This window comes from Entelurus aequoreus, linkage group LG15, assembly GCF_033978785.1.
Source record: "Entelurus aequoreus isolate RoL-2023_Sb linkage group LG15, RoL_Eaeq_v1.1, whole genome shotgun sequence".
Taxonomy (NCBI): domain Eukaryota; kingdom Metazoa; phylum Chordata; class Actinopteri; order Syngnathiformes; family Syngnathidae; genus Entelurus; species Entelurus aequoreus.
In genome coordinates, this window is record NC_084745.1 from 57,821,406 (window position 1) to 57,836,271 (window position 14,866).

The window sequence follows — 14,866 nt, forward strand, 5'->3', positions numbered from 1 at the left end:
AATAAACACTACAGAATAAATATGATAGAATAAATATAAAATAAATACAATAAACTATATACTATAAAATAAATACTGTTAAATAAAGAACATAAAATGAATACTGTTAAATAAAGAATGTAAAATATATACTGTAAAATAAATATCATAAAATAAATATTGTTAAATAAAGACTATACAATAAATATGATAGAATAAATATTATAAAATAAATACAATAAAATATATGCAATAAAATAAACATTGTTAAATAAAGACTATAGAATAAATATTATAAAATAAATATTGTTAAATAAAGACTATAGAATAAATATTATAAAATAAATATTGTTAAATAAAGACTATGAAATAAATAGTATTAAATCAAATAAAGATAATAATAAGTGGATGAAAGAAAATGGCAGGAGTCCACAGGATCTAGACCACAGTCCTCACCATGAAGACAAGACACTTACCCATACGAATGGCCGCCAGCAGGTCACTGCGGGCATCATTGACCACACTGCCCTCCATCTTGTAGGCACCGGCTGGCACAGGGGGTGGCGGGGGACCAGGAGGCGGTGGCACAGCCTGAGGTGGTGCAAGTGGGGCATAGGCCATCGGCCCAGGAGATACAGGACCTCCAGGTGGTGAGGCGAAGGCGGTGAGGGCAGAGGGGATGAGAGGGGCGGGGGGCGGGGGCGGTGGTCCTGTGTTGGCATAGCCCTCCATGCTGGAACAGAAAGACAAGTCAGTTCCTGGCAGGATCCACTAGATGGCAGCGTGACTCCAGTAGACCTGTAGTCCATGGGTGGGAGGGATGCCGAGCCCCCGTTCATGACCTCCACAGGTGGAGGAGGCAGCGCCGCGTGGTGGTGGGTGCGGCCCAGCGTGCCCCCCTGATAAGCCACGCCCCTGCCCCTTCCAGCGCCAGGGGCGTGGCCCATGTGTGCTGCCAGGACGCTGGGCGGGGGGCCCGAGTAGGTGTGGGCGTGGCCGGCGTGGTTCAAGGCGTTGGCATAGTGGTCTCCAACCCTGATGGAGGACAGGGCATCAGACCTGTACCACGCTGCGGGTGACTTGTCCTACCTGTTCTCTGGAGACAGCGAGCCCTCAGAGGAGGCCCCCCGGTCTCTGTGGATGGTGTGGCGGTGGTCTGGCCTCAGCTCCTTGTCCAGAGCCATCATGTTCCACTCCTGTCTGCGGTTCCTGGCCTTGCGCACCTTCTTCACCTCCCTCTGCAGCGTGCCGTCCACACCCCGCCTCTGCTCCTGCCACACACCTTTATGTCATCTCACCACACACCTTGATGTCACCTTTTCATCTGACCACACACCTTCATGTCATCTGACCACACACCTTTATGTCATCTCACCACACACCTTCATGTCATCTCACCACACACCTTTATGTCACCTTTTCATCTGACCACACACCTTTATGTCATCTGACCACACACCTTCATGTCATCTCACCACACACCTTTATGTCACCTTTTCATCTCACCACACACCTTTATGTCATCTGACCACACACCATGTCATCTCACCACACACCTTTATGTCACCTTTTCATCTGACCACACACCTTCATGTCATCTGACCACACACCTTCATGTCATCTGACCACACACCTTCATGTCATCTCACCACACACCTTTATGTCATCTGACCACACACCTTCATGTCATCTCACCACACACCTTTATGTCACCTTTTCATCTGACCACACACCTTTATGTCATCTGACCACACACCTTCATGTCATCTCACCACACACCTTTATGTCACCTTTTCATCTCACCACACACCTTTATGTCATCTGACCACACACCATGTCATCTCACCACACACCTTTATGTCACCTTTTCATCTGACCACACACCTTCATGTCATCTGACCACACACCTTCATGTCATCTCACCACAGACCTTTATGTCACCTTTTCATCTGACCACACACCTTTATGTCATCTGACCACACACCTTCATGTCATCTCACCACACACCTTTATGTCACTTTTTCATCTGACCACACACCTTTATGTCATCTGACCACACACCTTCATGTCATCTGACCACACACCTTCATGTCATCTCACCACAGACCTTTATGTCACCTTTTCATCTGACCACACACCTTTATGTCATCTGACCACACCTTCATGTCATCTCACCACACACCTTTATGTCACTTTTTCATCTGACCACACACCTTTATGTCATCTGACCACACACCTTCATGTCATCTCACCACACACCTTTATGTCACTTTTTCATCTGACCACACACCTTTATGTCATCTGACCACACACCTTTATGTCATCTCACCACACACCTTTATGTCATCTCACCACACACCTTTATGTCATCTCACCACACACCTTCATGCCATCTCACCACACACCTTCATGTCATCTCACCACACACCTTCATGTCATCTCACCACACACCTTCATGTCATCTCACCACACACCTTCATGTCATCTCACCACACACCTTTATGTCACCTTTTCATCTGACCACACACCTTTATGTCATCTGACCACACACCTTCATGTCATCTCACCACACACCTTTATGTCATCTCACCACACACCTTTATGTCATCTCACCACACACCTTTATGTCATCTCACCACACACCTTCATGTCATCTCACCACACACCTTCATGTCATCTCACCACACACCTTCATGTCATCTCACCACACACCTTTATGTCATCTCACCACACACCTTCATGTCATCTCACCACACACATTTATGTTATCTGACCACACACCTTTATGTCATCTCACCACACACCTTCATGTCATCTCACCACACACCTTTATGTCATCTCACCACACACCTTCATGTCATCTCACCACACACCTTTATGTCATCTCACCACACACCTTCATATCATCTCACCACACACCTTTATGTCATCTGACCACACACCTTTATGTCATCTGACCACACACCTTTATGTCACCTTTTCATCTGACCACACACCTTTATGTCACCTTTTCATCTGACCACACACCTTGATGTCACCTTTTCATCTGACCACACACCTTTATGTCACCTTTTTATCTGACCACACACCTTTATGTCATCTGAACACACACCTTTATGTCACCTTTTCATCTGACCACACACCTTTATGTCACCTTTTCATCTGACCACACACCTTTATGTCACCTTTTTATCTGACCACACACCTTTATGTCATCTGAACACACACCTTTATGTCACCTTTTCATCTGACCACACACCTTTATGTCACCTTTTCATCTGACCACACACCTTGATGTCACCTTTTCATCTGACCACACACCTTTATGTCACCTTTTCATCTGACCACACACCTTTATGTCATCTGACCACACACCTTCATGTCATCTCACCACACACCTTTATGTCACCTTTTCATCTGACCACACACCTTTATGTCATCTCACCACACACCTTCATGTCATCTCACCACACACCTTTATGTCACCTTTTCATCTGACCACACACCTTTATGTCATCTGACCACACACCTTCATGTCATCTCACCACACACCTTTATGTCACCTTTTCATCTGACCACACACCTTTATGTCATCTGACCACACACCTTCATGTCATCTCACCACACACCTTTATGTCACCTTTTCATCTCACCACACACCTTTATGTCATCTGACCACACACCATGTCATCTCACCACACACCTTTATGTCACCTTTTCATCTGACCACACACCTTCATGTCATCTGACCACACACCTTCATGTCATCTGACCACACACCTTCATGTCATCTCACCACACACCTTTATGTCATCTGACCACACACCTTCATGTCATCTCACCACACACCTTTATGTCACCTTTTCATCTGACCACACACCTTTATGTCATCTGACCACACACCTTCATGTCATCTCACCACACACCTTTATGTCACCTTTTCATCTCACCACACACCTTTATGTCATCTGACCACACACCATGTCATCTCACCACACACCTTTATGTCACCTTTTCATCTGACCACACACCTTCATGTCATCTGACCACACACCTTCATGTCATCTCACCACAGACCTTTATGTCACCTTTTCATCTGACCACACACCTTTATGTCATCTGACCACACACCTTCATGTCATCTCACCACACACCTTTATGTCACTTTTTCATCTGACCACACACCTTTATGTCATCTGACCACACACCTTCATGTCATCTGACCACACACCTTCATGTCATCTCACCACAGACCTTTATGTCACCTTTTCATCTGACCACACACCTTTATGTCATCTGACCACACCTTCATGTCATCTCACCACACACCTTTATGTCACTTTTTCATCTGACCACACACCTTTATGTCATCTGACCACACACCTTCATGTCATCTCACCACACACCTTTATGTCACTTTTTCATCTGACCACACACCTTTATGTCATCTGACCACACACCTTTATGTCATCTCACCACACACCTTTATGTCATCTCACCACACACCTTTATGTCATCTCACCACACACCTTCATGCCATCTCACCACACACCTTCATGTCATCTCACCACACACCTTCATGTCATCTCACCACACACCTTCATGTCATCTCACCACACACCTTCATGTCATCTCACCACACACCTTTATGTCACCTTTTCATCTGACCACACACCTTTATGTCATCTGACCACACACCTTCATGTCATCTCACCACACACCTTTATGTCATCTCACCACACACCTTTATGTCATCTCACCACACACCTTTATGTCATCTCACCACACACCTTCATGTCATCTCACCACACACCTTCATGTCATCTCACCACACACCTTCATGTCATCTCACCACACACCTTTATGTCATCTCACCACACACCTTCATGTCATCTCACCACACACATTTATGTTATCTGACCACACACCTTTATGTCATCTCACCACACACCTTCATGTCATCTCACCACACACCTTTATGTCATCTCACCACACACCTTCATGTCATCTCACCACACACCTTTATGTCATCTCACCACACACCTTCATATCATCTCACCACACACCTTTATGTCATCTGACCACACACCTTTATGTCATCTGACCACACACCTTTATGTCACCTTTTCATCTGACCACACACCTTTATGTCACCTTTTCATCTGACCACACACCTTGATGTCACCTTTTCATCTGACCACACACCTTTATGTCACCTTTTTATCTGACCACACACCTTTATGTCATCTGAACACACACCTTTATGTCACCTTTTCATCTGACCACACACCTTTATGTCACCTTTTCATCTGACCACACACCTTTATGTCACCTTTTTATCTGACCACACACCTTTATGTCATCTGAACACACACCTTTATGTCACCTTTTCATCTGACCACACACCTTTATGTCACCTTTTCATCTGACCACACACCTTGATGTCACCTTTTCATCTGACCACACACCTTTATGTCACCTTTTCATCTGACCACACACCTTTATGTCACCTTTTTATCTGACCACACACCTTTATGTCATCTGACCACACACCTTTATGTCACCTTTTCATCTGACCACACACCTTTATGTCACCTTTTCATCTGACCACACACCTTGATGTCACCTTTTCATCTGACCACACACCTTTATGTTACCTTTTCATCTGACCACACACCTTGATGTCACCTTTTCATCTGACCACACACCTTTATGTCACCTTTTTATCTGACCACACACCTTTATGTCATCTGACCACACACCTTTATGTCACCTTTTCACCTGACCACACACCTTGATGTCACCTTTTCATCTGACCACACACCTTGATGTCACCTTTTCATCTGACCACACACCTTTATGTCACCTTTTTATCTGACCACACACCTTTATGTCATCTGACCACACACCTTTATGTCACCTTTTCACCTGACCACACACCTTGATGTCACCTTTTCATCTGACCATACACCTTGATGTCACCTTTTCATCTGACCACACACCTTTATGTCACCTTTTTATCTGACCACACACCTTTATGTCATCTGACCACACACCTTTATGTCACCTTTTCACCTGACCACACACCTTGATGTCACCTTTTCATCTGACCACACACCTTTATGTCACCTTTTCATCTGACCACACACCTTGATGTCACCTTTTCATCTGACCACACACCTTGATGTCACCTTTTCATCTGACCACACACCTTTATGTCACCTTTTCATCTGACCACACACCTTCATGTCATCTCACCACACACCTTTATGTCATCTCACCACACACCTTCATGTCATCTCACCACACACCTTTATGTCATCTCACCACACACCTTCATGTCATCTCACCACACACCTTCATGTCATCTCACCACACACCTTTATGTCACCTTTTCATCTCACCACACACCTTTATGTCATCTGACCACACACCATGTCATCTCACCACACACCTTTATGTCACCTTTTCATCTGACAACACACCTTCATGTCATCTGACCACACACCTTCATGTCATCTGACCACACACCTTTATGTCATCTGACCACACACCTTCATGTCATCTCACCACACACCTTTATGTCACCTTTTCATCTGACCACACACCTTTATGTCATCTGACCACACACCTTCATGTCATCTCACCACACACCTTTATGTCACCTTTTCATCTCACCACACACCTTTATGTCATCTGACCACACACCATGTCATCTCACCACACACCTTTATGTCACCTTTTCATCTGACCACACACCTTCATGTCATCTGACCACACACCTTCATGTCATCTCACCACAGACCTTTATGTCACCTTTTCATCTGACCACACACCTTTATGTCATCTGACCACACACCTTCATGTCATCTCACCACACACCTTTATGTCACTTTTTCATCTGACCACACACCTTTATGTCATCTGACCACACACCTTCATGTCATCTCACCACACACCTTTATGTCACTTTTTCATCTGACCACACACCTTTATGTCATCTGACCACACACCTTTATGTCATCTCACCACACACCTTTATGTCATCTCACCACACACCTTTATGTCATCTCACCACACACCTTCATGCCATCTCACCACACACCTTCATGTCATCTCACCACACACCTTCATGTCATCTCACCACACACCTTCATGTCATCTCACCACACACCTTCATGTCATCTCACCACACACCTTTATGTCACCTTTTCATCTGACCACACACCTTTATGTCATCTGACCACACACCTTTATGTCATCTCACCACACACCTTCATGTCATCTCACCACACACCTTCATGTCATCTCACCACACACCTTCATGTCATCTCACCACACACCTTTATGTCATCTCACCACACACCTTCATGTCATCTCACCACACACCTTCATGTCATCTCACCACACACCTTTATGTCATCTGACCACACACCTTTATGTCATCTCACCACACACCTTCATGTCATCTCACCACACACCTTTATGTCATCTCACCACACACCTTCATGTCATCTCACCACACACCTTTATGTCATCTCACCACGCACCTTCATATCATCTCACCACACACCTTTATGTCATCTGACCACACACCTTTATGTCATCTGACCACACACCTTTATGTCACCTTTTCATCTGACCACACACCTTTATGTCACCTTTTCATCTGACCACACACCTTGATGTCACCTTTTCATCTGACCACACACCTTTATGTCACCTTTTTATCTGACCACACACCTTTATGTCATCTGAACACACACCTTTATGTCACCTTTTCATCTGACCACACACCTTTATGTCACCTTTTCATCTGACCACACACCTTTATGTCACCTTTTTATCTGACCACACACCTTTATGTCATCTGACCACACACCTTGATGTCACCTTTTCATCTGACCACACACCTTGATGTCACCTTTTCATCTGACCACACACCTTTATGTCACCTTTTTATCTGACCACACACCTTTATGTCATCTGACCACACACCTTTATGTCACCTTTTCACCTGACCACACACCTTGATGTCACCTTTTCATCTGACCACACACCTTTATGTCACCTTTTTATCTGACCACACACCTTTATGTCATCTGACCACACACCTTTATGTCACCTTTTCACCTGACCACACACCTTGATGTCACCTTTTCATCTGACCACACACCTTGATGTCACCTTTTCATCTGACCACACACCTTTATGTCACCTTTTTATCTGACCACACACCTTTATGTCATCTGACCACACACCTTTATGTCACCTTTTCACCTGACCACACACCTTGATGTCACCTTTTCATCTGACCACACACCTTGATGTCACCTTTTCATCTGACCACACACCTTGATGTCACCTTTTCATCTGACCACACACCTTCAGGTCATCTCACCACACACCTTTATGTCATCTCACCACACACCTTCATGTCATCTCACCACACACCTTCATGTCATCTCACCACACACCTTTATGTCATCTGACCACACACCTTTATGTCATCTCACCACACACCTTCATGTCATCTCACCACACACCTTTATGTCATCTCACCACACACCTTCATGTCATCTCACCACACACCTTTATGTCATCTCACCACGCACCTTCATATCATCTCACCACACACCTTTATGTCATCTGACCACACACCTTTATGTCATCTGACCACACACCTTTATGTCACCTTTTCATCTGACCACACACCTTTATGTCACCTTTTCATCTGACCACACACCTTGATGTCACCTTTTCATCTGACCACACACCTTTATGTCACCTTTTTATCTGACCACACACCTTTATGTCATCTGAACACACACCTTTATGTCACCTTTTCATCTGACCACACACCTTTATGTCACCTTTTCATCTGACCACACACCTTTATGTCACCTTTTTATCTGACCACACACCTTTATGTCATCTGACCACACACCTTGATGTCACCTTTTCATCTGACCACACACCTTGATGTCACCTTTTCATCTGACCACACACCTTTATGTCACCTTTTTATCTGACCACACACCTTTATGTCATCTGACCACACACCTTTATGTCACCTTTTCACCTGACCACACACCTTGATGTCACCTTTTCATCTGACCACACACCTTTATGTCACCTTTTTATCTGACCACACACCTTTATGTCATCTGACCACACACCTTTATGTCACCTTTTCACCTGACCACACACCTTGATGTCACCTTTTCATCTGACCACACACCTTGATGTCACCTTTTCATCTGACCACACACCTTTATGTCACCTTTTTATCTGACCACACACCTTTATGTCATCTGACCACACACCTTTATGTCACCTTTTCACCTGACCACACACCTTGATGTCACCTTTTCATCTGACCACACACCTTGATGTCACCTTTTCATCTGACCACACACCTTGATGTCACCTTTTCATCTGACCACACACCTTTATGTCACCTTTTCATCTGACCACACACCTTCAGGTCATCTCACCACACACCTTTATGTCATCTCACCACACACCTTCATGTCATCTCACCACACACCTTTATGTCATCTCCCCACACACCTTCATGTCATCTCACCACACACCTTTATGTCATCTCACCACACACCTTCATGTCATCTCACCACACACCTTTATGTCATCTGACCACACACCTTTATGTCATCTGACCACACACCTTCATGTCATCTGACCACACACCTTTATGTCATCTGACCACACACCTTCATGTCATCTGACCACACACCTTTATGTCATCTGACCACACACCTTCATGTCATCTCACCACACACCTTTATGTCATCTGACCACACACCTTTATGTCACCTTTTCATCCGACCACACACCTTCATGTTTTCACCTTTTCATCTGACCACACACCTTTATGTCACCTTTTTATCTGACCACACACCTTCATGTCATCTGACCACACACCTTTATGTCATCTCACCACACACCTTGATGTCACCTTTTCATCTGACCACACACCTTTATGTCACCTTTTCATCTGACCACACACCTTGATGTCACCTTTTCATCTGACCACACACCTTTATGTCACCTTTTTATCTGACCACACACCTTTATGTCATCTGACCACACACCTTTATGTCACCTTTTCACCTGACCACACACCTTGATGTCACCTTTTCATCTGACCACACACCTTTATGTCACCTTTTTATCTGACCACACACCTTTATGTCATCTGACCACACACCTTTATGTCACCTTTTCACCTGACCACACACCTTGATGTCACCTTTTCATCTGACCACACACCTTGATGTCACCTTTTCATCTGACCACACACCTTTATGTCACCTTTTTATCTGACCACACACCTTTATGTCATCTGACCACACACCTTTATGTCACCTTTTCACCTGACCACACACCTTGATGTCACCTTTTCATCTGACCACACACCTTGATGTCACCTTTTCATCTGACCACACACCTTGATGTCACCTTTTCATCTGACCACACACCTTTATGTCACCTTTTCATCTGACCACACACCTTCATGTCATCTCACCACACACCTTTATGTCATCTCACCACACACCTTCATGTCATCTCACCACACACCTTTATGTCATCTCCCCACACACCTTCATGTCATCTCACCACACACCTTTATGTCATCTCACCACACACCTTCATGTCATCTCACCACACACCTTTATGTCATCTGACCACACACCTTTATGTCATCTCACCACACACCTTTATGTCATCTGACCACACACCTTCATGTCATCTGACCACACACCTTTATGTCATCTGACCACACACCTTCATGTCATCTCACCACACACCTTTATGTCATCTGACCACACACCTTTATGTCACCTTTTCATCCGACCACACACCTTCATGTTTTCACCTTTTCATCTGACCACACACCTTTATGTCACCTTTTTATCTGACCACACACCTTTATGTCATCTGACCACACACCTTTATGTCATCTCACCACACACCTTTATGTCACCTTTTCATCTGACCACACACCTTTGTCACCTTTTCATCTGACCACACACCTTTATGTCACCTTTTCATCTGACCACACACCTTTATGTCATCTGACCACACACCTTCATGTCATCTGACCACACACCTTTATGTCATCTGACCACACACCTTCATGTCATCTCACCACACACCTTTATGTCATCTGACCACACACCTTTATGTCACCTTTTCATCCGACCACACACCTTCATGTTTTCACCTTTTCATCTGACCACACACCTTTATGTCACCTTTTTATCTGACCACACACCTTTATGTCATCTGACCACACACCTTTATGTCACCTTTTCATCTGACCACACACCTTTGTCACCTTTTCATCTGACCACACACCTTGATGTCACCTTTTCATCTGACCACACACCTTTATGTCACCTTTTCATCTGACCACACACCTTTATGTCACTTTTTTATCTGACCACACACCTTTATGTCATCTGACCACACACCTTTATGTCACCTTTTCATCTGACCACACACCTTTATGTCACCTTTTCATCTGACCACACACCTTTATGTCACTTTTTCATCTGACCACACACCTTTATGTCACCTTTTCATCTGACCACACACCTTTATGTCACCTTTTCATCTGACCACACACCTTGATGTCACCTTTTCATCTGACCACACACCTTTATGTCACCTTTTCATCTGACCACACACCTTGATGTCACCTTTTCATCTGACCACACACCTTTATGTCACCTTTTTATCTGACCACACACCTTTATGTCATCTGACCACACACCTTTATGTCACCTTTTCATCTGACCACACACCTTTATGTCACCTTTTCATCTGATCACACACCTTGATGTCACCTTTCCATCTGACCACACACCTTTATGTCACCTTTTCATCTGACCACACACCTTTATGTCACCTTTTCATCTCACCACACACCTTGATGTCACCTTTTCATCTGACCACACACCTTGATGTCACCTTTTCATCTGACCACACACCTTGATGTCACCTTTTCATCTGACCACACACCTTTATGTCACCTTTTCATCTGACCACACACCTTGATGTCACCTTTTCATCTGACCACACACCTTTATGTCACCTTTTCATCTGACCACACACCTTGATGTCACCTTTTCATCTGACCACACACCTTTATGTCAACTTTTCATCTGACCACACACCTTGATGTCACCTTTTCATCTGACCACACACCTTTATGTCACCTTTTCATCTGACCACACACCTTTATGTCACCTTTTCATCTGACCACACACCTTTAAGTCACTTTTTTATCTGACCACACACCTTTATGTCATCTGACCACACACCTTTATGTCACCTTTTCATCTGACCACACACCTTTATGTCACCTTTTCATCCGACCACACACCTTGATGTCACCTTTTCATCTGACCACACACCTTTATGTCACCTTTTCATCTGACCACACACCTTGATGTCACCGTTTCATCTGACCACACACCTTTATGTCACCTTTTCATCTGACCACACACCTTGATGTCACCTTTTCATCTGACCACACACCTTTATGTCATCTGACGACACACCTTTATGTCATATTACCACACACCTTTATGTCACCTTTTCATCTGACCACACACCTTGATGTCACCTTTTCATCTGACCACACACCTTTATGTCACCTTTTCATCTGACCACACACCTTTATGTCACCTTTTCATCTGACCACACACCTTTATGTCACCTTTTCATCTGACCACACACCTTGATGTCACCTTTTCATCTGACCACACACCTTTATGTCACCTTTTTATCTGACCACACAACTTTATGTCATCTGACCACACACCTTTATGTCACCTTTTCATCTGACCACACACCTTTATGTCACCTTTTCATCTGACCACACACCTTGATGTCACCTTTTCATCTGACCACACACCTTTATGTCACCTTTTCATCTGACCACACACCTTGATGTCACCTTTTCATCTGACCACACACCTTTATGTCACCTTTTTATCTGACCACACACCTTTATGTCATCTGACCACACACCTTTATGTCACCTTTTCATGTGACCACACACCTTGATGTCACCTTTTCATCTGACCACACACCTTTATGTCACCTTTTTATCTGACCACACACCTTTATGTCATCTGACCACACAACTTTATGTCATCTGACCACACACCTTTATGTCACCTTTTCATCTGACCACACACCTTTATGTCACCTTTTCATCTGACCACACACCTTGATGTCACCTTTTCATCTGACCACACACCTTTATGTCACCTTTTCATCTGACCACACACCTTGATGTCACCTTTTCATCTGACCACACACCTTTATGTCACCTTTTTATCTGACCACACACCTTTATGTCATCTGACCACACACCTTTATGTCACCTTTTCATCTGACCACACACCTTTATGTCACCTATTTATCTGACCACACACCTTTATGTCACCTTTTTATCTGACCACACAACTCCAACATCAGTGTTTGCTAATAAAGAAGAACACGCCCCCTTTCTCTCCCTGCAGTGCTGCTCACCCACAGCTTACATCCTTTTTAAGCTGGGAATTCTAGTTTTTCTCCTTCTCTCCTGGAATCTTCCTCCCGCTCTGTGTGTTTTGGTGACTACGCTGCGTCCGCCACACTGGCAGCATGTCTCATTGAACAAGGTGACAGAGATGAAGACCACAGAAAAGATATCTGACTACAACACAAATATCTTGTTTCATATTAATAAGGAAGGTGAGGCAGCAGCTCACACATTCTCTTACTTTCTGTCACGCTCAGGAAGAAATGACGTCAGCCATCTTGGAAAATGTCTCAACTATAATCTATGTGAAGGAGCCACAATTGTTTTCTTACAATGTTGACAATATTTCAGGAGGAAACCTTACAAAGTGTTAACTCCATCAAGTAGATGACTTATTGTCATGTAGACAAATGTCTTATTTTGAAATGAAATGTTGATGTTCCTAATAAAGGTGTATTATGTTACTACTGCTCACAGCATCTTCAAAAAGGTGTATTATGTTACTACTGCTCACAACATCTTCAAAAAGGTGTATTATGTTACTACTGCTCTTCAAGCTGACGTATAAAAGTCATCTGTAATAACTGTGGCTGCTAAAGAATATGGATTATTATCCACCTGGGTCAATGTCTAGACAGGGTTGGTACCTTCTGCTTGCGCTTCTCCTTCCTCTTGTCCTCCGTGTCCTGCAGCATCTTCTGCTTCCACAGGTCAAAGAAGTAGGAGGGGTCGGTGTAGAACTTCAGCGCCTCCTTGTGGTCGTCCCTGCAGGTAGAGACACTTGCTAGCCACAGTTTGAGGAGCTGTGTGAAGAACCCACCTGTAGGATGAGAGGATGCTGAGGGGCGGGGGCTTGTCACTCAGGTTGTACATCTCCTTCACAGGGTTGGGCACGCTGCTCTTGGACACCACCTGCTGGTCCTGAGTGGTGGAGCTCTTGAAGGCCTTCCTCATGTTGATGTCCTGCAGGGAAACTACACACACACACACAGAAGGTGCTTGAAGGTGGTGTGCAGGAGGACGCTGCAGAGAACCCACCTTCCTCCACGGTGGAGTCCAGCTGCGTCACCTTGACGGCCAGCCGGTCGATGCGGTCCTGCAGAGAGTTGGCACGCAGGTAGAAGGTGTTGGCCTCCTTGAACAGCTCGCCAAATATGTCCTCTGCATGTTTGCCTGCAAGCACACATGAACACTTGTGATGACTAGATGTGTGTGACTAGATGTGTGATGACTAGATGTGTGATGACTAGATGTGTGTGACTAGATGTGTGATGACTAGATGTGTGTGACTAGATGTGTGATGACTAGATGTGTGATGACTAGATG

The 14,866-nt window shown here is 44.4% G+C and overlaps 1 protein-coding gene across 2 annotated transcripts in view; it reads right to left on the reverse strand.

Moving 5' to 3' along the window:
- wasf3b (WASP family member 3b) overlaps positions 1-14,866 on the reverse strand; it is a 49,478-nt gene that overhangs the window by 6,283 nt on the left and 28,329 nt on the right. Inside the window, exons 3-8 of one of the 2 annotated variants that reach the window (XM_062021852.1) lie at positions 14,579-14,713; positions 14,361-14,514; positions 14,188-14,305; positions 1,069-1,244; positions 778-1,014; positions 456-712 (exon numbers count right to left, since the gene is read on the reverse strand). In XM_062021852.1, coding sequence (XP_061877836.1) covers positions 456-712; positions 778-1,014; positions 1,069-1,244; positions 14,188-14,305; positions 14,361-14,514; positions 14,579-14,713 — 1,077 coding nt within the window. Of the gene's footprint in view, positions 1-455; positions 713-777; positions 1,015-1,068; positions 1,251-14,187; positions 14,306-14,360; positions 14,515-14,578; positions 14,714-14,866 lie in introns of both variants that reach the window. The other variant, XM_062021851.1, reaches the window with a different exon arrangement.